This window comes from Pelobates fuscus, chromosome 9 (genome assembly GCF_036172605.1).
Source record: "Pelobates fuscus isolate aPelFus1 chromosome 9, aPelFus1.pri, whole genome shotgun sequence".
Classification (NCBI taxonomy): domain Eukaryota; kingdom Metazoa; phylum Chordata; class Amphibia; order Anura; family Pelobatidae; genus Pelobates; species Pelobates fuscus.
Genome location: NC_086325.1, coordinates 125,015,925 through 125,042,673, shown reverse-complemented (window position 1 = coordinate 125,042,673; position 26,749 = coordinate 125,015,925). Strand labels below are relative to the sequence as shown.

Here is a 26,749-nt window from a genome sequence, read left to right as displayed (position 1 = left end):
TCCCTACATAAGGTAAGAAGGGAGGAGGGATATTTACTAATCTGCCCCCACCTCCACAATCTGTCCAAACATACAGCACACACACACACATACAGCACCCACACACAAAAAGCACCTACAGACATACAGCACTCTCACACAAACAGCACCCTCACACACACACAGCACCCAAACAGCACCCACACACATACAGTACACATACAGCACCCTCACACACACAGTACACTAACCGCACCCTCACAAACACACACAGCACCTTTACAAACACACAACACCCTCACACACAGCACACTAACAACACCCTCGCAAACACACACACACACAAACAGCACCCTCAGAAATACATGAGATCCACACACATCACACAAACAGCACCCTCACACACACAGCACCATCACACACACATCACACAAACAGCACCCTCACACACACAGCACCCTCACACAGCACACTAACAGGACCCTAACACACACACACAAACACCCTCACACACAAACAGCACCCTCACACACACACACACACACACACACAAACACCCTCACCCACATAGCACACTACCAGCACCCTCACACATACACACACAGCAGCACCCTTACACACACCACCCTCACACAGCACACTAACAGCACACACACACACACACACAGCAGTGTATGTATATATGTGTGTGTGTGTGTATATATATATATATATATATATATATATATATATATATACATATACATGCGGCGTGTGTTTGTGCTTTAGGGTGCACACCCTAATGCAATAGGCTGCGCACGCCTATGTTTAATATTAATATATTGCAGATATTGGTAGAATATAGAGGGAATGAAGAGGTAAGTGGGTGATAATTGTAAACAGCTGGAGGAGCATGCTATAAATTTAGGGGGAACCTGGGTGGGTTGAGCCGAGTATAATTGTAGAGGCTTGCAGTAGGGATGGTGTGGAAAATGGGCCTAGGAAGGGAGTAGAGATAAACAGTTATATCAAGGTATTTACTGCTAGGAGTGGCAAGCATGGGGGGAGGAGTGGGAGGGGACAAGAAACAGTTGTGATTTACAATTTAGAATTTTGCCAATCAAATCCTAACAGCCAGATTATTAATTAATACATGTAGCTGCAAGTACACAATACTACAGTAATACACTATATCACAATGAAAACATTAAAAATAAGTAATCTAGTTGCAAAAATGAAAGAAATCCGGTGGAACATCTTCTGAGTTCCAACTGTGTACGTTAAAGCTGTAGCGTTCAATTGTAGAGGCTTGCAGTAGGGATGTTGTGGAAAATGGGCCTTAAAGCTATAGCGTTCAATTGTAGAGGCTTGCAGCAGGGATGGTGTGGAAAATGGGCCTAGGAAGGGAGTAGAGATAAACAGTTATATCACGGTATTTACTGCTAGGAGTGGCAAGCGTGGGAGGAGACAAGAAACAGTTGTGATTTACAATTTAGAATTTTGCCAATCAAATCCTAACAGCCAGATTATTAATTAATACATGTAGCTGCAAGTACACAATACTACAGTAATACACTATAGATAACAATGAAAACATTAAAAATAAGTAATCTAGTGGCAAAAATGAAAGAAATCCGGTGGAACATCTTCTGAGTTACAGAAGCTGTAGCGTTCAATTGTAGAGGCTTGCAGTAGGGATGTTGTGGAAAATGGTCCTTAAAGCTGTAGCGTTCAATTGTAGAGGCTTGCAGTAGGGATGTTGTGGAAAATGGGCCTTAAAGCTGTAGCGTTCAATTGTAGAGGCTTGCAGTAGGGATTGTGTGGAAAATTAGTCATTGAGTCATCCGATAGTCCATGGGCTTCCCCAGTGGTTTTGGTACCTAAAAAGGACGTCACCACTCGATTTTGTTTGGACTATCGCAAACTTAACAATAAGACTGTGACAGATGCCTACCCGATGCCCCAAGTAGATGAGCTGCTTGATCACATAGCCAGGGGACACTACCTAACTACTATTTACCTCTGTAAAGGTTATTGGCAGATTCCCTTGGCCAGGGAGGCTATCCCCAAGTCGGCCTTTGTCACCCCGTTTGGCTTGTACCAATTTAAGGTCATGCAATTCGGGATGAAAAATTACCCAGCCACATTCCAGCGCTTGGTGGATAGACTCCTTGATGGCTTCCAGGATATTGCCTGGGCATACCTGGATGACATAGCGATCTATAGTGAGCTCAAGTAGGAACGGTCCTGGCCGCCGGCCTGACTCTGAAACCAGAGAAGTGTCATTTTGAGATGGCAGAGGTTCAATACCTGTCCACAGGGTGGGGTGTGGAAAGCAACGACATGAGCCAGCCAAAATAGAGGCTGTAACGGCTACCCCAGTGGAGAGGGGGTATCAGCCGTTGGAGACGTCCTTTTTCCCGGCAAGATGCTGTGCAGTAATGGAGTAGCCTTCTTTCTATCAGCTGATCCAAGTAGAGAGAGAGAGGTAGAGCTCTTAAAAGAGCTAGTGATTAGCTGAGCAGGTTCCCTTTCAATAACGAGACAAAGCTACGTTTTGAAGGGTAAAGTAGAACTGAGGTTTAATGACAGGTATTCTCATTTTATGCAGTGCTCCCATGCAGAGGAGACGCCCACAACCAATTAGACGTTAACCAATCAAACAACGGTTACATCCCACAGATTCCCTCCCCTCTGCTTGGGAGATAATTGAGTTTCTTACTGTATCTACTCAATTATCTCCAAGCTAAAACTTATACTTTTATATACATTTTTATAACTTTCTCATTTTACATCGTACATGAATAAAAAAATTAACTTTTAAATTTTTATGAACAACACAACTTGTGGAACAACATATTCAAAATTCGTGAAAATCCGTTCAGTGGTTACCGAAATATTAAAAAGTCTCTTTGGACCGACCGCATGCCTGTTTGCATGCCCAAAACAGTTCCACAGATTCAAGCTGTGCGGTCGGTCTATTTCTGCCCTGAAAATAACAAAGTCCCATCCGAAGGCGGCGTTCGAATCGTCGAACTCACTTCGACTTCTGTCGAAGTGTCAAAGTGGAAGCGGGGTCGTGTTTTAGCAGTGTTCAATATTATAATGGAGGTCTATTTTACGACAAAATGACAAAGTCCCATTCGAACGTGTGTCGAAGGGTAGGAGAAGGTACAGGTCAGCGGTGTTCATTCAATTGTGTGGCCGATTTCCGTTCCAGGGATTTGACGGCACACACCGCTGACCGCGTTCGACTGGATTAAAATGGCTGCCGCCACGTGTTCGACTGTCTAATGGCGGCCAATTCGACTACTTCGGCAGTTCGGCTGTATCCGAAGTGCCATATCAAATGTACCAATCCTTTGTACAAAAATAGTTAAAGGGCCAGACATAGTCTTTGTTCTTTAGGTACAGGCAATGTGGATGATGATAAAAACAAAAAAAAGGTAGAGGTTCCCAGGCAACATGGTAGGGGTTTGTTACACGGCTCCCCTTTGTGGAACACCCCAGCAGACCCGGCTTAATCCTTTTCGGGTCAACTTGTCCGGGCTGCTGCTAGGGCATAAATTCGGTTTGTTTGGACAGTCCATCCGCATTGCCGTTGAGTTTGCCAGGTCGATACTGGATGGAAAAATTATATGGTTGAAGAGCCAAGCTCCATCTCAGTAGTCGCCCATTATCTCCTGCCACTCTATTCAACCAGACAAAAGGGTTGTGGTCAGTATTAAGGGTAAATTCCTGACCATACAAATATGGGGTGAGTTTCTTTAGAGCCCAGACCAGGGCTAGGCACTCCTTCTCCACTGCCGCATAGCTCACCTCCCTGGGTAACAATTTTCTACTCAGGTATGCGACAGGGTGTTCTCCTCCATCTTCCCCGATCTGGCTTAGAACTGCCCCCAGTCCATACATGGAAGCATCTGTATGGACGACAAATTGTTTGTTAGGGATGGGGGCAGATAGTACAGGAGCATTAATTAGAGCTTTCTTTAAGGCTTGTAAAGCTGTTTCGCAGGAGGGAGACCACAGAACTACTCTAGGCAGGTTCTTTTTAGTTAGGTCTGTCAGGGGTTTAGCAATGGTGCTATAGTCAGGGATGAATTTCCTGTAATACCCAGCTGTCCCTAGAAAGGTCAGTACCTGGGTCTTGGTGTGGGGGGGTGGGCCAGTTAGCAACGGCCTCTACCTTTGCTGGCTCGGGACGTTGCTTCCCACACCCCACCCGGTGTCCCAAATACTGGACTTCGGCCATGCCAAAGTGGCACTTTTCCAGCTTCAGAGTTAGGCCTGCGGCCCGAATCTGGTCCAGTATGGCCTCTACATGCTTCAAATACTCCCATGGGGGGAGCATTTAAAGCATGTAGAGGCCATACTGGACCAGATTCGGGCCGCAGGCCTAACTTTGAAGCCGAAAAGTGCCACTCACTATAGATCGCAATGTCATCCAGGTACGCACAGGCGAAGCCCCGGAAGCCATCAAGGAGCCTATCCACCAAGCATTGGAACGTGGCTGGGGCATTCTTCATCCCGAATGGCATGACCTTAAATTGGTACAGGCCAAACGGGGTGACAAACGCCGACTTGGGATTAGCCTCCTTGGCCAGGGGAATCTGCCAGTATCCCTTACATAAATCAATAGTGGTCAGATAGCGTCCCCTGGCAATGCGATCTAATAGCTCATCCACTTGGGGCATTGGGTAAGTGTCCGTCACTGTACGGTCATTGAGGCGTCTATAATCGACACAGAACCGGGTGGCTCCGTCCTTCTTGGGGACTAAAACGACTGGAGAGGCTTAGGGGCTGTCTGAGGGCTCGATAACCCCTAACTGAAGCATCTCCTGTATCTCTTTTCTCATCTCTTCCTTAACTGCCTCGGGGATTCGGTAGGGGGGTTGTCTAAGGGGTGCTTGTCCCGGGGTCTCAACGTGATGGGTCGCTAGTGTGGTGTATCCTGGGTCTCGGGAGAAAGTTGATTATTTTTCCGTTAGCAGCTGCCTAAGTTGGCCCTTTTCTGCGGGATTTAAGCGCTCCCCTAGTTCCGGCCTCTCCTGATACTCCTTCAAGAGGTTAACATGGAAGGATTTCTGAATCTTTTCATCCTTATTGAGATTTGCGCCACCACCTTGTAAGGGCCCTGCCAGGAGGCCTGAAGCTTATTCCCTTTGACTGGCCTAAGCACCAGGACCTTCTGTCCCAACTGGAACGATCGCTGTCGGGCACCCCGATCGTACCATCGCTTCTGTCGACCCTGGGCCGCATGGAGATGCTCCCGTGCCATCCGGGCCAATTGCTCCATGTGGTCCCGCATCTCCAGAACGTATGGCACAATGGGGACACCCTCATGTTCCATCTCCCCCTCCCAGTGCTCCCGAATGAAACTGCTATGTTTTCAGCTGCAGGGTTAAAACTAGAGGGACCGGGGGGGGGGGCGTGGCCAACGACCGCATGGAGTAGTCGCAAGCCGTGCGAGCTCCGTGTACCGCCGAGCCTACAGCAAAAATTAAAGAGCCTAACGAGCACGAAACTTACCCCCAACGGGGGCAACCACCGCCTTCACCCTCATGGCACCCTCCAAGCAGCTTAAACTAGCGGAATCCACCCGCTCCGGCAAAAAAGACCGCCCGCGGCAAAAACAAGATGGCGACGATACAGCCGCGCAATCCCCAGACCCGAGCAGCCTCACGGACGAGGAGACTTTGCAAATCCCACAGGGAGATGCTTTAGTAACTAACCAAAGCCTGCATACCATGCTGCAAGTCCTAAAGGAATCTCTAAGATCGGATTTCAAGCAAATAACTAAAGAACTCCGAAAAGACATACAAGATCTAGGTGAGCGCACCAGTCGTTTGGAAACTAAAACAGACGACATCTGCTTGGCCCACAACGATATGGTAGACCAATTGCAGAAATTAGAAGAGGAACAGGCTGCCCTAAAACTAAAAATGGCGGATATGGAAGATAGGTCTTCGATAGGACGATGGATAGGGTACACAGGTTGCCCAGACCAGCTAGACTCTCAGCCGACACGCCACGTGATGTGATCGTGCGCTTCCTCTACTACAAAGCTAAGGAAGCATTATTGACCGCGACAAGGAAACTGGACCAACTGCCTGACCCATACCAAAATATCAGCGTATATGCTGACCTGTCTGCAGCGACCATGGCGAGAAGGAGGGAGTTTATCAACGTAACCAAGACCCTGCGCAACCACCAAATATCCTACAGATGGGGTTACCCAACCAAACTTCTGATCTGGCACAAAGGAAAATCGATAGCAATCCTAGAACCAGAAGTGGGAATGGTGAAACTCAAAGAATGGGGTTTGCATCACAACATGGGACACAACTCCCCGCAGAAAGCACACCCTAAGAAAATGAGAGCAGACTGGACTATGGAGGGATCGCCTTCCAGACCGTTGGCGCAACATGAGGACTGATAATCGGACACTATTTTACCAGAGTGGCTCCGAGCACTTAAGTATCAATAGGGCTGTAAATGTATTGTTGTAATGTATCCTGCTAGCCAACCGTGTAATATTGAGGCGAGGCACAACCGCCACCTCATTCCCTTGATTTAGATACCAACTGAACACTTAACTTAATGTACAGGATGTGACAAGCTCTGGCAACAGAGCAGTGATGGCTGCTAAGCCACATTTGGGCAATCACTGTGATAACATAATACTCATTCAATTATTGAATTCACACGCATGTGGCCTTACTTGTATCGGCAACACTAGCTAAACCTATCAACAGTAAGTTTGGCCCACCATGGTAAACTGTTATTTGCTCAACGTTCATAGGGACATACTGTGATACTATGTGAGAGCAAGACTTAGTATCAATAGAACAAGCGGGATTCGTCCCCGGGAAGCAGGCAGGTGACAACGCCAGACACTTTATAAACTTAATTAACTGGGTGAAAACAAGCCAACAAGCAGGGATTGTTCTGGCGCTCGATGCCGAGAAGGCTTTTGACCGCCTGAACTGGACGTACATGGAAGCTACACTGACCAAAATGGGTCTCTCAACACAAACCCTAAGGGGCATTATGGCCTTGTACCAGTCCCCATCAGCGAGAACCTTTAACTCCGGTTTCATTTCAAACAAATTCCACATCAGCAACGGCACACGCCAAGGCTACCCGCTTTCCCCGCTCCTGTTTAAACTCTGTCTGGAACCACTTATATTGCACATTAAAAAACATCAGGGCATAGCTGGCTTATCCACGCCTGCAGGCACCCACAAAATAGCTCTGTTCGCGGACGACATCCTTCTCTACCTCACTAAACCTGCCTCCTCAATCCCACACCTGATGGCACTTCTCCTACAATACCGGCAAGCATCATACTATAAAAACAATCGAAAAAAAACTCAAGCACTTCCCATAAATATTACCTCAACAGAGCTACAATCACTCGCAAAGCACCACCCCTTTGATTGGAGGGAAACCTCCTTAAAATACTTAGGAATCAATCTCACCAAATCACACAATCAGTTGCCCCAAGAAAACCATATCACTTTAACCTACAAACTCCAAGCACAATTAGACGCATGGCACTACCCCATATCCTTTACTTATTTCGCACCATACCTATACCACTAGGCGACAAGATAATCCAAAGATTCCAGAACATGTTTAACGCATATATCTGGAAAAAGAAACCCCCAAGAATAGTCAGACGCCTTACGTGGTTATCTCCGAACAAGGGAGGCCTAGGTACTCCAAATGTGAAAGCTTATTACAGGGCGGCAGCTCTAGCACAAGGATTAGACGTGCTTTCCCCCCCCCCCCCCCCCATATCTGGACCCCCCTAGAAAATGCATGCATAAGGCCGTACACGGTACATTCTATGTTAAGTTCATACCATGCATGGGATCCACACGAACATAAGCCCCTGGCCAGTACGAAGTTCTTAATAGACAGCTGGAGAAAATGGGCTCACTCGCTCACAGGTGCGGACAACATTCTGTACTTTGCCCCGATACACACAATCTCAGAATTGACAGAAGATATCAATGTAGATCCATGGAAGCAACAGGGAATTAATTAGATATCCCAACTATTTTCGAAAGACGGTATCAAGCCATTCCCAGTCCTTTAGAGAGAATTTGAACTCCCCCATAGGGACGTTTTCACATACCTCAGAACCAAACATCTTCTCCAATCCCTTCACATGCGCCACAGCGACGAGTCACAACTGACGACTTTTGGGTTATATTGCATAGGGAAAAAACCCAACTAAAACCGCTATCCCTATGCTACACAGCATTAAACGATGCAGACCCTTTCCATAAACACAAATACATGGAACAATGGGAATCAGAACTAAACACCATTATCCCTACTCCACTATGGTTACAGGCGATTCAAACTACAAGAAAGGTGTCTCATAGTCTGACTCTTTGGGAAGCATACTATAAGATACTGATGAGGTGGTACTTCGTGCCTACCAAATTAGCAAACATCTACCCTTCTGTACCTGACATGTGTTGGAGGTGCCATCTCCATAAGGGAAACATGAGACACGTATTCTGGGACTGCCCCTTGTTAAGGGAAATATGGCAAGCGATAGCCCAAGCTGAATTGTTAACATCACGTAAAATACCGTTCACACCGGAATGTTATTTGCTCCATCTTTCACCTGAATTGCTTGTAGATAACAATAGATGGGTGATTATACACCTACTGACAGCAACTGTCTACAAGACCAGCATAGCCAGTCACTGTAAAAGTACACAGGTTCCTTCCCTTCTAGAAGTGTGGAACAGAATTGACGCTATCGCTGACTATGAAGGCATGGCATACAGGTTGAAAGGCCAAACAGAGTTACATGCTAAAAGGTGGGCAAACTGGCAGCTGCACCGAACACAAGTAAAAAATCTCAAATACACAGCGTTACATTAGATCCATCCACACGACCATAGGATAACTACGACACACCAAATTACTAGATGATATATTTACCTCAGTAAACACTCTCGAGCAACACCATTATATATGCCGGGATACGACTGAGATATTAGTATTCAGGGACGTAGCCTAAGTATACCATCCCCCCTTCCTCCCGTATTCTTCACTCCCACCCCCTGTGTCACCCCCTTTCCTGTTACCGTGGTACATTTGTTTTCCATCTGAAATATAGCAATAAGCGTGTATAACGACTAGGGAAGACGTCAATATTCTAGACATCACCAGCTACACCACTGTTAGCATTTCAGATGCTCACCCTATCATAGAACACGAATGTTAGATCTGCCAATTGCATAAATTAAGCGTTTATATTGTTTATTATGATTGTATAAAACCATTGCTCTGGTTGAACATGTAATGCTATTACACTGAACTGTACCTTTTACCCTCCCCACAGTGGCGTACACATGACCCATGGGGCCCCGGTGCGAAAATTGATCCGTGGGCCCCCCCCCCTCGCGCTTACTCTGTGCGGGCCGGGGCAGCAACACATGGCGGCGGGCACCTGGTCGCAGGGGTTGCAGGGCTGTGATCGCGGTATGTACGCCAGTGCATGCAGATGCACACACACTTAAAGGACCACTACAGACACCCAGATCACATCAGCTCAATGAAGTGGTCTGGGTGTCAGGTCCCTCTAGTTTTAACCCTGCAGCTGAAAGCATAGCAGTTTCAGAGAAACTGTTATGTTTCACTGAGGGTTAATCCAGCATCTAGTGGCTGTCTCACTGACAGCCGCTAGAGGCACTTCCGCCATTTTAAGACACTGAACGTCCATAGGAAAGCATTGAGTAATGCTTTCCTATGGGCGGTTTGAATGAGTGCGCGGCTCTTGCCGTGCATGCGCATTCGGAGCTGAGAGGCGGAGGGATCCCCAGCGCCATGGGAGTCCGGCGCTGGAGAAAGGTAAGTGCTGAAGACACACACACACACACTCTCACGAACAAATGCATACACACTAGCTAACAGACACACACATTTACTGACAGAGACACACTCAGCGGCAGACATACATACACACTCACTTACGAAACATACACTCTCACTGACAAACACACACTCACTAACAGACATCAAACAGACTCACTAACACACACACACAAACACACTCAGTAACAGCAGGGTCCTCTTCAACCTATTGTTCCTGTAAGTTTATTTGTAATTGTCCTATTTATAGTTAAATCCCCCTCTCATAATATTGTAAAGCGCTACGGAATCTGTTGGCGCTATATAAATGGCAATAATAAATAAATAAACAGACACACACAGTAACACACTCACTGACACTCACTAGCAGACACACACACTCTAACACAAACACTAACACACACACACACACACTAACACTCACACACACACTCACTATCACTCACACACACACACTAACACTCACTCACACACACTAACACTCACTCACACACTAACACTCACACACACTCACTAACACTCACACACACTAACACTCACACACACTCACTAACACTCACTCACACACACTAACACTCACTCACACACACTAACACTCACACACACTAACACTCACACACACTAACACTCACACACACACACACTAACACTCACACTAACTCACACACACTAACACTCACACACTCACTCACACACACTAACACTCACACTAACTCACACACACACTCACTCACACACACTAACACTCACACTCACTCACACACACTAACACTCACTCACTAACGCTCACACACACTAACACTCACACTCACTCACTAACACTCACTCACACACACTAACACTCACACTAACTCACACACACTAACACTCACTAACACTCACACACACACACTAACACTCACTCACACACACTAACACTCACACTAACTCACACACACACTCACTCACACACACTAACACTCACACACTCAATCACTCACACACACTAACACTCACACACACACTAACTCACATACACACACACTAACACTCACACTAACTCGCACACACTCACACACACTAACACTCACACACACTAACACTCACACTAACTCACAAACACTCACACACACTAACACTCACACACACTTACACATGTTTTTTTTTAAAATGTAATCCCCCCAGCCTCCCTACCTTTTGGAGTGCTGAGGGGATTCCCTGGGGTCCAGTGGTGCTGCTGGGCTCCTGGGGGGCGGTCACCCGGCGGGCAGTCAGGCTGGCCGGTTCGCGAGGGAGCACTCTCCCCTGAGTGCTTCCTCTTCAGCTCCCTCGCGCGCCGCGTAGGGATGCCGGCGCCGGAAGATGACGTCATCTTCCGGCTCCGGTATCAGTGCGGTGTGCGAGGGAGCTGAAGAGGAAGCACTCAGGGGAGAGTGCTCCCTCACGCACCGGCCAGCCTGACTGCCCGCCGGGTGTAAGCAGGGCCAGCCTCGGGGGGCCCGGAGGTGGCCGGCTTCAGGGCCCCCCAGGAGAAGAGGCTGGCCCAGAGCGTACATACAGGGTCGCAGGGGCGGCCGGGCCCCCTGGTGGGCCGGGCCGGTCGCAGCCGCGACCCCTGCGACCCTGGTATGTACGCCACTGCCTCCCCATTTTCCTTTCTGTACCCCATGCTACTACTTTTTTCGTTGTGAAAACAATAAACACAAACATTGAAAAAAAAACTAGAGTGACCTGGCACCCAGACCACTTCATTGAGCTGATGTGATCTGGGTGTCTGTAGTGGTCCTTTAAGTGTGTGTGCATCTGCATGCACTGGCGTACATACCGCGGTCGCAGGGGTCGCAGTCCTGCAACCCCTGCGACCAGGTGCCCGCCGCCATGTGTTGCGGCCCCGGCCCGCGCAGAGTAAGCATGGGGGGGGGGCACGGATCAATTTTCGCACCGGGGCCCCATGGGTCGTGTGTACGCCACTAATTGCATCATTCGCTGCAGTCTACGTCAGACTACACACAAAGTGACTCGCTTTTATGTTTCTCATCACTGTTAATAACAACTGCACTATACCACGTTTGCAGCCCAGGTTTAAATAAGTTGGTTGACTCTGCTTACTCAGGCCATGTAGTACATAATACAAATATATGCTGTTCATCATCATAATTTTCTCAACATGCGTTAGCAGTTAGGCCAGAGGGCAAATATGAGCCAAGTTTGAACATATTGCTGCAAACTTTATTTGAATCTCTAGATTAAGCGAAATGCTTGCAGATAATTTGTATTATTGGTACTGCTAAGCATACGCAACTTATGTTCACATACTTTAACCTCTCCGCCTTACCAGGCACTAAATATTTGAATTGATCAATTATACGCTTTGTGGCACATGCCTCTGATGTATGTTTACTATGCAAATGAGCTGTTTCACTTTGCCTACTCAGAATATGTTTTACATGATACAAATTTATGCTATCCAACACCATAATTCTCTCAACATGTGCTAAGCTGTTAGGCCAGAGGGCAAATGTAATCCAAGTTCAGCATACTGCTGCAAACTTTATTTGAATTTCTAGATTAAGCTTAATGCGTGCAGATAATTCGTATTACCAGTAACGTTAATTATACGCAACATATGTTCACAACTTTTTTGCCTTACCAGGCATCGACTGTTTTAATCTGATTTATAATACACTTTGTGGTAAATGCCTCTGACATATGTTTATTATGATTCGCATACCTCCCCTGCGTGGGATGACCGCTCATTTAACAAACCAATAAAACAGATCTAAAACAAATTTATTCGCTGTTGTACCTTCATATAACAGTGTGTGGGATCCGTTTTAACTAAAAGATCACGGACATTCTTGTCGTGCCGATAGCTCATCATGGGTGGTCGTCGAAATTTTGCTAGCAGTGTCGGATCATTAGCTAAGATGCGCCAATAGGTGTCCACTGTTTCTTTCAGTTTTGATTACATCTTTCCTTGAATTAATTCCACATTTCGATAATTTGTGGTTGTGCTGTCTGAGGTTCCGAGTTGTTTCTAAGTACCCTTAGAAATTGTGAGTATGGTAATGAGGCTTTGAGATGTTTCGAATGAAAGCTAGCCGAGTGCTATATTGTATTTCTATCAGTAGGCTTTGTATACAGTCTATACGCCAGTTGGTTGTTTTGTCTGTATATGTGGACATCAAGGAAATCAACACCCTCTGTACTTGCTGTTAGTGTTAATTTCACTGGTTCATTCATGTCATTAATCTCCTGGACCATTGTCGACATTGATTGAGGATCACCTTTATATATATATATATATATATATATATATATATATATATATATATATATATATATATATATATATATGTATGTATATACAGATGAAAAGAGTGCACTCGAAAGGTCTTCTTAAAGATATAAACAATTTATTGTGCCAAACTTCAAAGACATACAAGTCGACGTTTCAGTCCTCGTGGGACTTTTTTCAAGACTTGAAAAAAGTCCCACGAGGACTGAAACGTCAACTTGTATGTCTTTGAAGTTTGGCACAATAAATTGTTTATATCTTTAAGAAGACCTTTCGAGTGCACTCTTTTCATCTGTATATATTGAAGGCTGAGGCAGCACCGAGGCAAGCACAAGACCGGTACATTGAGTGCGGGACATTTGCAGTTTATATGTGTGTATATATATATATATGTGTGTGTGTGTATATATATATATATATATGTGTGTGTGTGTGTATATACATATATATATATATATATATATATATATATGTATATATATATATATATATACACACATACATATACACACTCACACGTATTATATATAACATAAATTGGAAAAAATTGGCCAGCGTTTGTGACTTAGTGGCTAATACAAAAGACTTGATATACCCCATTCTGAATACCCTGGGTTGTCTACATTTGAAAATGGTATACCATGATGGGATTATTTCACATTCCTGGACTACCATATGGTCTCAAAAGGCAAGACAGACCCAGCAAACCAATCTGGCAAACTGAATCGGGCAAGCCCTATATTGACCCTGTAACTTTCCAAAACATCATAAAACCTGTACATGGGGGGTATTGTTATACTCGGGAGACTTTGCTGAACACAAATATGAGTGTTTAAAGCAGTAAAACATATCACAACAATGAAATCACCAGTAAAAGTGCAGTTTTTGTGTAAGAAAATGCAAAAAACAAATATGAACATTAACTTGGCCTGCGTTTGTGGGTAAGTGGCTACTACAAAAGACTGTACATACCCCATTTTGAATACCGTGGGTTGTCTACATTTGCAAATGTTATGCCATGGTAGGGTTAATTTTCATTCCATATGCTTTCAAAGGCAACATAGGCCCAGCAAACCAATCTGGCAAATTTCAATGTGCAAACATGGAAAAGGGGAAAGCCCTATATTTAACTCCTGTAAGTTTGTATAAACCCTATACATTGGGGGCACTGTTGTACTCGGGAGATGTTACAGAACACATATTTTTTTGTCAGTAACACATAACAGGAACTAACACATAACATGAACTGAGAATCCATGCCTAAAGTACAATGTGAGAGAAAAATAACACACAAAAACGACTACCCAAAGGTTTGACAAAGACTGGTGGTAGAATTAGTGCATGGAAAGTGTCAAAATACCACCATTTGAAATACCCTAGGCTGTCTACTTTTCCAAAATATATGGTTTGACGAGAGTAAATTACATTGTCCGGCTTCAAAATGGTCCCAAATAGGACATGGGTGCATGATGCCCAGCTGCGAAAATTCCAAGTTGGAAAACTGGAATGCCCACTCTCAAAATAAGGTATTTTAGCCCCCAGAGAACCCGACACACCTAGACACTGGTATCACTGTACTCAGGAGATGTTGCTGAACACATGTTGGGGTGTTCTTTGGCAGTAACCCTTAAAGTTCTCTGTACATGTATTCCTAAATTGCTATGTGTGTCAAAAAAATCAGCAATCATGTATTATCTTTTTTGAATTTGGCATAGATTGGTGGTAAAATGGTTGCATGAAAAGAGTCAAAATACCCCAATTTTAATAGATTGTCTTCTTTTAAAAATATATATACATGTGAAGGGTTATTCAGGGATTCATGACAGATATCAGTGTTACAATGTAACTTGCGTTAATTTAGAAAAAAAAAGTGGTTTGGAAATAGCAAAGTGTTACTTGTACTTATATCCCTATAACTTTCCAAAAAAAGCTAATAACATTGGGAATTTTTAAACTCTGGACAAAATTTAGAAACTATTTAGCATGGGTGTTTTTTGACAGTTACAGATGCGTAAAAGATTTGGGGGGTAAAAATTAGAAAAGGTGTTTTTTTTTACATTTTGTCATCAGATTTTATAATTTTTTTTATTGTAAATTATATGATGTAAATAGAATAATATTGTTCCTTTTTGTTGTGAATCTTTGAAAAACACACATGGAATGTGATGGCAGATAAGAACCATTCGGCCCATCTAGTCTGCCCAATATTTCAAAATACTTTTAATTAGTCCCTGGCCTTATCTTAAAGGAACACTATAGTCACCTACATTACTTTAGCTAAATAAAGCAGTTTTAGTGTATAGATCATTCCCCTGCAATTTCACTGCTCAATTCACTGCCATTTAGGAGTTAAATCACTTTGTTTCTGTTTATGCAGCCCTAGCCACACCTCCTCTGGCTATGATTGACAGAGCCTGCATGGAAAAAAAAACTGGTTTCACTTTCAAACAGATGTAATTTACCTTAAATAATTGTATCTCAATCTCTAAATTGAACTTTAATCACATACAGGAGGCTCTTGCAGGGTCTAACAAGCTATTAACATAGCAGGGGATAAGAAAATCTTAAACAGAACTTGCAATAAAGAAAGCCTAAATAGGGCTCTCTTTACAGGAAGTGTTTATGGAAGGCTGTAAGGTGTGACTAGGGTTCATAAACAAAGGGATTTAACTCCTAAATGGCAGAGGATTGAGCAGTGAGGCTGCAGGCGCATGTTCTATACACCAAAAAAGCTTAATTAAGCTAAAGTTGTTCAGGTGACTATAGTGTCCCTTTAGGTCTAGGATATCCCCCGCATGCTTAAACTCCTTTACTGTGTTAACCTTGACTATAGTGTCCCTTTAGGTCTAGGATATCCCCCGCATGCTTAAACTCCTTTACTGTGTTAACCTCTACCACTTCAGCTGGAAGGCTATTCCATGCATCCACTACCTTCTCAGTAAAGTAATACTTCCTGAAATTATTTTTAAACCTTTGCCCCTCTAATTTAAGACAATGTCCTCTTGTTGTGGTAGTTCTCCTTCTTTTAAATATAGTCCCCTCCTTTACTGTGTTGATTTTCTTTATGTATTTATATGTTTCTATCATATTCCCCCTGTCTCGTCTTTCCTCCAAGCTATACATGTTAAGTTCCTTTAACCTTTCCTGGTAAGTTTTATCCTGCAATCCATGAACCAGTTTTGTAGCCCTTCTTTGAACTCTTTCTAAAGTATCAATATCCTTCTGAAGATACGGTCTCTAGTACTGCGTACAATACTCCAAGTGAGGGCTCACCAGTGTTCTGTACAATGGCATGAGCACTTGTCTCTTTCTACTGCTAATACCTCTCCCTATACAACCAAGCATTCTGCCAGCATTTCCTGCTGCTCTATTACATTGTCTTCCTACCTTTAAGTCATCTGAAATAATTACTCCTAAATCCCTTTCCTTAGATGTTGAGGTTAGTAGGGTATCAAATATCCTATACTCTGCCCTTGGGTTTTACGTCCAAGGTGCATTATCTTGCACTTATCCACATTAAATGTCAGTTGCCACAGCTCTGACCATTTTTCAATTTTTTCTAAATCTTTTGCCATTTGGCTTATTCCTCCTGGAACATCAACCCTGTTGCAAATTTTAGCATCATCAGCAAAAATACATACCTTACCATCAAGACCTTCTGCAATATCACTAATAAAAATATTAACCCCTTAAGTCCGGCGGACGTATATTTACGTCCTTTTAAAAGCGGCTCTAAACGCCGCAGGACGTAAATATACGCCGCCGTTTTTTTTTTACTTACCCGGTCGCCGGTGGTCCCACGCCGGCGATCGCGGTTGGGGGGACTCCCAGGGAGCCCCCCCGCGGCAGATCTGCCTCCTCCGGTCCCTCCCGGTCATGTGAGAGTGAGGTCCTTGCGAGGACCTCACAATCACATGGCCGGTATAGCTGGCTTCTGTATTGCCAGCAGGGGGACCAACTGTAATGACAGTTGGTCCCCCTGCTGGCTGAAAATAAAATAAAATAAAGTTAAAAGTGTAAAAAAAATATATATATATATATATACTTAGATCATATATATATATTATATATATATGATCTAAGTATATATATACACATATACACACATACACATACACCGTCTAGGTGTATTTTAATATTAATATATATATAATTATATATATATATTAATATCAAATTACACGTAGACTGATACTGATTAAATATATATATAATTATTGTTATATATATATTTATAAATAATATAAAAAAAAATATGTAAATACGTAAAAAAATTAAATAAAAAAATAATTAAAAATAAAATATTAAAAAATATATAGATGTTTTATTTCGTTCTAACTGTATTGTGATATTAATATATATATATTTATATCAAAATACACGTAGAACGAAATAATATATATCTATATACATACCGTATATACTCGAGTATAAGCCGAGTTTTTTAGCACATTTTTTGTGCTAAAAAACCCCAACTCGGCTTATACTCGAGTCAATTGTCTGTATTATGGCAATTTGCATTGCCATAATACAGACTGGGGGAGAGGGGTGCTGGCAGAGCTGTACTTACCTCTCCTGCAGCTCCTGTCAGCTCTCTCCTCCTCCGCGCCGTCCGTTCAGCACCTCGGTCAGCTCCCAGTGTAAGTCTCGCGAGAGCCGCGGCTCTCTCGAGACTTACACTGTGAGCTGACAGAGGGAGCTGCACGGACGGCGCGGAGGAGGAGGGAGCTGACAGGAGCTGCAGGAGAGGTAAGTACAGCTCTGCCAGCACCCCTCTCCCCCCACTGAACTACCAATGCTGGACCACCAGGGAAGGAGCCCCCCTCCCTGCCATATATCAAGCAGGGAGGGGGGACGAAAAAAAAATAATGAATAATAAAAAAAAATAATAATTAAATAATAAAAAAATAATACAATAATAATAATAATAATAATAATTCAATAAATAAAAATAATAATTAAAAATAATAACAAATTTTTTTAAATAATACAAATTTAAATAATAAAAAAAAAACATCCACCTCCACCAAGGCTCTGCAACTCTCACACTCTCACACTCTCACACACTCACACACTCACACTCACACACTCACTCACACTCACACACTCATACACACTCACACTCATACACTCACGCTGCACTCATACACTCACGCTGCACTCATACACTCACGCTGCACTCATACACACGCTGCACTCATACACTCACACTGCATTCACACACACACACACACACACACACACTGCATTCATTATACACACACTGTAAATAAATATTCAATTAATATATTTTTTTTAGGATCTAATTTTATTTAGAAATTTACCAGTAGCTGCTGCATTTCTCACCCTAGTCTTATACTCGAGTCAATACGTTTTCCCAGTTTTTTGGGGTAAAATTAGGGGCCTCGGCTTATATTCGGGTCGGCTTATGCTCGAGTATATACGGTAAATATATACGTATATATCACTATATATACCTATATTTAAAAAAAATAATATATATATATATATATACGTATATATACACATATGTATATATATACATATATTAATTCTACACATATATTTATGTAATAATTTTGCATAATTAGGTATCCTAATTAATTACAATTAGCGGGACCTGCCTGACAACCCATGCCAAAAGTATAAGGAATTTAATTTGCTAGCACTATATTTAACCCTATAACTTTCCAAGACACCATAAAACCTGTACATGGGGGGTACTGTTTTACTCGGGAGACTTCGCTGAACACAAATATTAGTGTTTCAAAACAGTAAAATGTATTACAACGATGATATCGCCAGTAAAAGTGACGTTTTTTGCATTTTTCACGCACAAACAGCACTTACACGGACGATATTACTGCTGCAATACTTTTTACTGTTTTGAAACACAAATATTTGTGTTCAGCGAAGTCTCCCGAGTACAACAGTACCCCTCATGTACAGGTTTTATGGTGTTTTCAAAAATTACAGCGTCAAATATAAGGCTTGTGTTTCATTTTTTTCACATTAAAATTCGCCAGATTGCTTACGTTGCCTTTATGACCCTATGGTAGCCCAAGAATGAAGATTACCCCTATGATGACATACTATTTGCAATAGTAGACAACCCAAGGTATTGCAAATGGGGTATGTCCAGTCTTTTTTAGTAGCCACTTAGTCACAAACACTGGCCAAAATTGGTGTTTTTTGAATTTTTCACACACAAACAAATACTAACGCTAACTTTGGCCAGTGTTTGTGACCAAATGGCTACTAAAAAAGACTGGACATACCCCATTTGCAATACCTTGGGTCGTCTACTATTGCAAATGGTATGCCATTATGGGTGTAAATTTATTTCCTGGGCTACTATACAGTCTCAAAGGTAACGTAACCAATCTGACAAATTTCAATTTCAAATGTAACACGCTATATTTGACCCTGTAACTTCCCATTAAACCCTGTAACTTCCCATTAAACATGTACATAGGGGGTACTGTTTTACACGTGAGACTTTGCTGAATACAAATATGTGTATTTTATTGCAGTTAAAGCAAACAGTATTATGACATTGACAGTTAAAAAGTCATGTAGAACTAAAAAAATAAAAAGAAATCTTATTTTCTCCCATGTTTTTCATATTAAATTATGTTTCATTGCTAAATATTTGATATTAAATGAAAGCCCTGTTTCCCCTGAATAAAATGATATATAATAAGGGGGGGTGCATTTAATATGAAAGAGGTGAATTACGGTTTGACAGACATATAGCGCAAATGCCAGGTTTTGTTTACATTTTGTTTCGTTCACAACTTGTACATTTGGCTGCGGTGTTAAGGGGTTAAAGAGAATGGGTCCAAGTACAGATCCCTGAGTACCCCACTGGTAACTAGTCCTTGCTTCGAATTCACTCCATTGACTACAACCCTCTGTTGCCTGTCATTTGGCTACTGCCTAACCCATTCAACATTGGATATTGGAATCCAACCTTAAAGATTGCAGTTTATTGACAAATGTCTATAGTTAAAGCGTTTCTTCAATCAACAAACATTGTTTTTAATAAGTCACTGTTTATGGCTAGAGTAACCCTTACTGACAGTCTCCACCTCTGGTGGTGTCAATCCCCTTTACTGCAGGGAGAGGGATGTAAGGGATGATGGGCTGAGGATAGGATATGGGAGGCATATTAGAGTTTGGCTATGCCACTATTGGTTGTATGTTACCAGCATGCTATATGTGCGCAAAGATGTACAAATTTAACATTAGCCAGCCCAGATCTATTTCAAATCTGTGAACTGCTTATGTTGTTTGAAGTAACCCTTTAAGTTGCTAATGATTTTTATTTTTGGCAAAGTAGTAGTCAGTAGTAGTATAAGCTCAAAAATGAAAATCCATTGAAGACTGGAAGCAATGCTTTAGTGAATTAAATTATGTATTTATTTTAATGTCTTTCTCTATGTCTTTTTTTAGGTCAATTCAACAGTGGCTCTCTCATGTGCAGTCGCTTCTTTATTGTAATGAAAATGGCTTTTGGGGCACCTTCTTGGAAAGTCAACGTTGTTGTGTATGCCATGGAGGCAACACTCTTTGTCAGAGGCCCATCCCTTGCATCATCGGAGGAAATCAGAGCTGTGCTATGTGCAGCATGACTAATATCTCCCTGTGTGGTTCATGTAACAAAGGCTTTAAGCTGTACAGGGGTCGCTGTGAGGCACAAAATGTGGACTCTGAGCGTAGTGAGCAATTCATGAGCCTTGAAACAGAGCTTGATTTCCAAGATCAAGAGCTTCATTATTTACTGCAAAAAATGGATTCCCGGCTTCATGTTCATACCACCTTCATCAGTAATGAAATTCGGTTAGATACATTTTTTGACCCACGTTGGAGAAAAAGGATGTCCCTCACCTTAAAGAGCAACAAAAACAGGGTGGAGTTCATTCACATGGTCATTGGAATGTCCATGCGCATCTGCCAAGCCCGAAACACAACTCTTGACCCCAGCTTTTTTGTCTATGTCAATCCATTCAGTGGGAGTCACTCAGAAGGTTGGAGTATGCCTTTTGGAGAATATGGCTATCCAAAATGGGAAAAGATACGACTGCAGAACAGCCAGTGTTTCAACTGGACCCTGATGTTAGGCAACCGCTGGAAAACATTTTTTGAGACTGTGCACATATATCTAAGGAGCCGCACACGTCTGCCCTCAATCATGCGAAATGAGACCGGCCATGGGCCTATTGATCTCTCTGACCCTTCAAAACGTCAGTTCTATATAAAAATTTCTGAGGTCCAATTGTATGGATATAGCCTAAGATTTAATCCAGACCTTCTACGTAGTGCAGTTCAGCAAGTCAATCAGTCATATTCCCAAAGTGGTCAGTTTTATTCCTCCTCCTCTGTTATGCTGCTTATGCTGGATATCCGGGAGCGCATCAATCGCCTTGCCCCACCAGCTGGGCCTGGGAAGCCACAGCTGGACCTCTTTACCTGTATGCTGAAGCACCGTTTGAAGTTGACCAACAGTGAGATCATTCGAATTAACCATGCTCTGGACATGTATAACACTGAAGTTCTAAAGCAGACCGATCATATGAAACTTAAATTATGTTAACTTCTACTCTAAATACTTCTAGAGACCATTCTTGTAATGTTTATTTTGAAACTATACTTGACCAATTTCCTTAGGAATTTCTAGAATTTACCAACTGAATCAATGTGGTAACTACTATTAATCCTGACTTTAATTTATGCTGCATTATATAAAACATATTTACTATTCCAAAAATCTTTAGATTTTAGTAACTTTCAAGTAAAATGACAAGCCATGGCCTTTTGTGTTGTAATTACAATGGCCCCTTAAATTGCCTAGTATGAATGCATCTTAAACTCCTAAACTTCTGTGATAAAGAGTATGCCCACACTGCTAATTTGACTTTTTGTTATGCTCGACAGACCACTGGTTTACTCTATTGTTGTTTATGTATTATTGTAGCTAGTCTTGTGGAGTGTGGTGCTGCAGGATTAGTTATAGATATGAAATTACGGTATCTTAAAGTGTGTTATTTTTTTATTTTGACTTACATTTTGGCTTCCACTTGCGCTTTCCTGTTTTGTAAAGTAGATATTTAAAAGTATGCAAATGTAAACAAATTGTTATAATAAGATGTAGTTATTAGAGATACCATTTCTTTGCTAAGGAATTATTCATCAACTTATGCAATTTTGAGTATCACATGGAGTGACAGGTCATCAAACTATAGTCATCTGTCCTTGATACAGTGGCAGGATTATTTAGTAAAGTTGGAATTCATGATGAATAAAGTGATTCTGAAATTTAAGGCCAGAGTAGCTGAACTGAAAGCATAGCTGACGTATAGAATCTTTCCATTTCGCTCTTCTAACCTTAAATTTGAAATTTGCTTTGAATTCTCACTTTAGTAAATAACTCTGAAAGTGATATTTGACTATACAATTGCACACAGTTGTGGCTATGTCATCCTTGTTGTAACCAACATTTTCACTGTATATAGCACCTTATGATAGATCTTGGGTCTGATGGTTCTTGGCAGTAGGATACATTAAATAAATAGAAAAATGCACTTGATTTCTACATGATAAATATAAAGTGAAAAGTGGTTGAATTTCAAATTATAACATATTTTTTATTTTTTAACTACATAATACTTTTTTATAAATATATCAACTTCCCTCAACATTTCATGAAAATATTCTGTTTGCTTTCTTTGCTGGTTTTATCTGATGTAATGTGCAATTTACTGCACACAAAAATCACTTGTTTTAATTATAACATGTCTCAAAGTTCGTCCCATTTTACCTTACTGTATTTTGATGTATTTGATGCACATAACCATTCCAAATTATAGGATAATTTATTATATTATAATATTATAATATGAGAGGATGCTCACATTGCCTTTATTATTTATTTTTTGTTTTATTTCTGCAGCTATAACCGATAAATATCAACCATTATTTTCACAAATGTCTTCTTCTATATCAACCTAGCTTTAATTTCAACTTTCTGCTAGCGTTAATACCATAAACATCAATTTGGCATTATTTCTTACTTTTTCTAGTATAGTAAGATAATCACTTAAATTAGGTTAATGTGCGCACATGCATGTCTCCTGGTAATATCCTACTCCTGTCAATAACAGTAACCTAACTCTCTGTGATACACAAAATAAACAGAATAGCTGAATAATATTATCTGACTTTCTATTTTCCTGTTTTGCTTCAAAAACAACAAATAAAATCACCAATTTCACGTTGAAACATTTTTACACTCTGCTTTTGAAGATAATGAATTTTGTTTGTCATTTTTTAAAAATATTCTTTCCTAGTGGTCAATAGTTTGGGGACTTTTTTAACTTTAATTTGGTGTTCCAACTTTATAACTATCAGAATGAGCTTAAAGATGTCAACTTCTTGTATTTATATATTTGTTAATTTTTATTCTTTTTTTTTTCAGGCATCTTGAACTATGTAACATACACAAAACCAGCCTAAATCTGCTCTTTTTGCTCAATTGTGTATTTTGTAGATATCCGATTCCAATAATGTGTTTACCTATAAGTGGCAATGCAGATTTACTCAAATGAAAGGGACATGCAAAGCTTTAGCTCTGAATGAGACAGTTGGTTTACTCTGCAGGCTGAAAAAATATTTCCCTACTTCTTCTTTCTTATACTTTCCACACCCACTCTAGGGAGTACAGTAACCAATCAGTGTCCTATAACCTAGAAATGTTGGAGAAGTGCATTGGGCATGCCTAAGAGAGCAGATTCTCTCTCTTGCTGCTAAATAATGATGTCCTGTTTACATGATGTGAACTGGTGTGAAACTGAGAATTGTGGGTTATGGGTTGGGGAAGGCTGTAGAAACTCCCCTAGCAAAGAGCTGCACCCAACAATGGAATCTGACCAGGCTTAAAGTAAGTTTATAAACATGTATAGCATACTTAAAATAAAATCCCAAATCCCTATGCATATTTAAGAAACTGGAGGTTGTTTAGTATCAATACCATGGCCATTAAAGTGTAAGCTCACCTGCCACATCAAGGCAAACTTCTTAAGTCAGGGGTAGGCAACCTTCGGCTCTACAGATGTTGTGGACTACATCTCCCTTGATGCTTTGCCAGCAATATGGCTGTAAAAGCATTATGGGAGATGTAGTCCAAAACATCTGTAGAGCCGAAGGTTGCCTACCCCTGTCTTAAGTGAATCTTAAACTAACAATTCATGATACTTTGAGCTAAAAGGCAAAATCTCTAATGAGAAAGAAAATGTGCCTTGAAAACAAATTGTGTCTTGCTTTATTTTGTTTTGTAGATTTGTTTAAACATATTTGTATGTCCCTTTAAATTGGAAATATTCTGTAATACTTTTAGCATGAACTAAAGATTATGTTAAGCTTTGGAAAATACCCATCTCCAATTCTAACCTATCTTCTATTCTAATTCTAACATCCAAGACACAGTGTGATACTGATAATCACAGGTCATGGGTACCTTTGTGATTTGAGCAAAAATCTTGATTCGAGAATTTAGTACTTATTCATAAGTTCCATTGTGAAAAGAATGAGCCTTGGAATAGGAAGTTACAGCCCATGTTTAGGGCAATTCAAGTTGGAATAATCCTTAAAGGAACACTATAAGTTCAAAAACACAAACATGGATTTCTGACCCTATAGTGGCCCCCTTGATTCCCCCCTTCCTCTCTTTCTTACCTTTACTCCAGTCTGCTGCTGACTCTGGCCCTGATCTGCATGCTTGGCTAACATAATCAGAAGTGGTGTTCAACACCAATCACAATCAATTCTCATAAGATTGGCTGAACTTGCCAAGGAGGTAGGTCAGGGGCAGAGACAGCACAAGTGAAACAAAGCCCTGGCCAATCAGCATCTCCTCATGTTAGGGGTATTCACATCAGTCCATCCTTGCAAGTGCGCTGTCTTGGCATTATACTTCTGGCTTCTCCAGGATTCATATTTAGGGGGGGCACATGAGAGGCCAGGGACAAAAGTAGGGGGCAGTTAAATATAAAACATGTACAGGGAGTGCAGAATTATTAGGCAAGTTGTATTTTTGAGGATTAATTTTATTATTGAACAACAACCATGTTCTCAATGAACCCAAAAAACTAAAAAAAAAAGAATATCAAAGCTGAATATTTTTGGAAGTAGTTTTTAGTTTGTTTTTAGTTTTAGCTATTTTAGGGGGATATCTGTGTGTGCATGTGACTATTACTGTGCATAATTATTAGGCAACTTAACAAAAAACAAATATATACCCATTTCAATTATTTATTTTTACCAGTGAAACCAATATAACATCTCAACATTCACAAATATACATTTCTGACATTCAAAAACAAAACAAAAACAAATCAGTGACCAATATAGCCACCTTTCTTTGCAAGGACACTCAAAAGCCATGGATTCTGTCAGTGTTTTGATCTGTTTACCATCAACATTGTGTGCAGAAGCAACCACAGCCTCCCAGACACTGTTCAGAGAGGTGTACTGTTTTCCCTCCTTGTAAATCTCACATTTGATGATGGACCACAGGTTCTCAATGGGGTTCAGATCAGGTGAACAAGGAGGCCATGTCATTAGATTTTCTTCTTTTATACCCTTTCTTGCCAGCCACGCTGTGGAGTACTTGGACGCGTGTGATGGAGCATTGTCCTGCATGAAAATCATGTTTTTCTTGAAGGATGCAGACTTCTTCCTGTACCACTGCTTGAAGAAGGTGTCTTCCAGAAACTGGCAGTAGGACTGGGAGTTGAGCTTGACTCCATCCTCAACCCGAAAAGGCCCCACAAGCTCATCTTTGATGATACCAGCCCAAACCAGTACTCCACCTCCACCTTGCTGGCGTCTGAGTCGGACTGGAGCTCTCTGCCCTTTACCAATCCAGCCACGGGCCCATCCATCTGGCCCATCAAGACTCACTCTCATTTCATCAGTCCATAAAACCTTAGAAAAATCAGTCTTGAGATATTTCTTGGCCCAGTCTTGACGTTTCAGCTTGTGTGTCTTGTTCAGTGGTGGTCGTCTTTCAGCCTTTCTTACCTTGGCCATGTCTCTGAGTATTGCACACCTTGTGCTTTTGGGCACTCCAGTGATGTTGCAGCTCTGAAATATGGCCAAACTGGTGGCAAGTGGCATCTTGGCAGCTGCACGCTTGGTTTTTCCACACGCTTCTTGCGACCCTGTTGACTATTTTGAATGAAACGCTTGATTGTTCGATGATCACGCTTCAGAAGCTTTGCAATTTTAAGAGTGCTGCATCCCTCTGCAAGATATCTCACTATTTTTGACTTTTCTGAGCCTGTCAAGTCCTTCTTTTGACCCATTTTGCCAAAGGAAAGGAAGTTGCCTAATAATTATGCACACCTGATGTAGGGTGTTGATGTCATTAGACCACACCCCTTCTCATTACAGAGATGCACATCACCTAATATGCTTAATTGGTAGTAGGCTTTCGAGCCTATACAGCTTGGAGTAAGACAACATGCATAAAGAGGATGATGTGGTCAAAATACTCATTTGCCTAATAATTCTGCACTCCCTGTATATATGTGTGTGTACACACACAAACAAACC

General features: G+C 41.7%; 1 protein-coding gene across 2 annotated transcripts in view; it reads left to right on the top strand.

Moving 5' to 3' along the window:
• The window catches only part of BRINP1 (BMP/retinoic acid inducible neural specific 1), a 754,539-nt gene extending 731,524 nt beyond the window's left edge, over nucleotides 1-23,015 (top strand). For both annotated transcript variants that reach the window (XM_063432378.1, XM_063432377.1), the window contains one exon: nucleotides 20,591-23,015. In XM_063432378.1, coding sequence (XP_063288448.1) covers nucleotides 20,591-21,731 — 1,141 coding nt within the window. In that variant the 3' untranslated portion in view covers nucleotides 21,732-23,015. The remainder of the gene's footprint in view (nucleotides 1-20,590) is intronic.
• The last annotated feature ends 3,734 nt before the right edge of the window (nucleotides 23,016-26,749 follow it).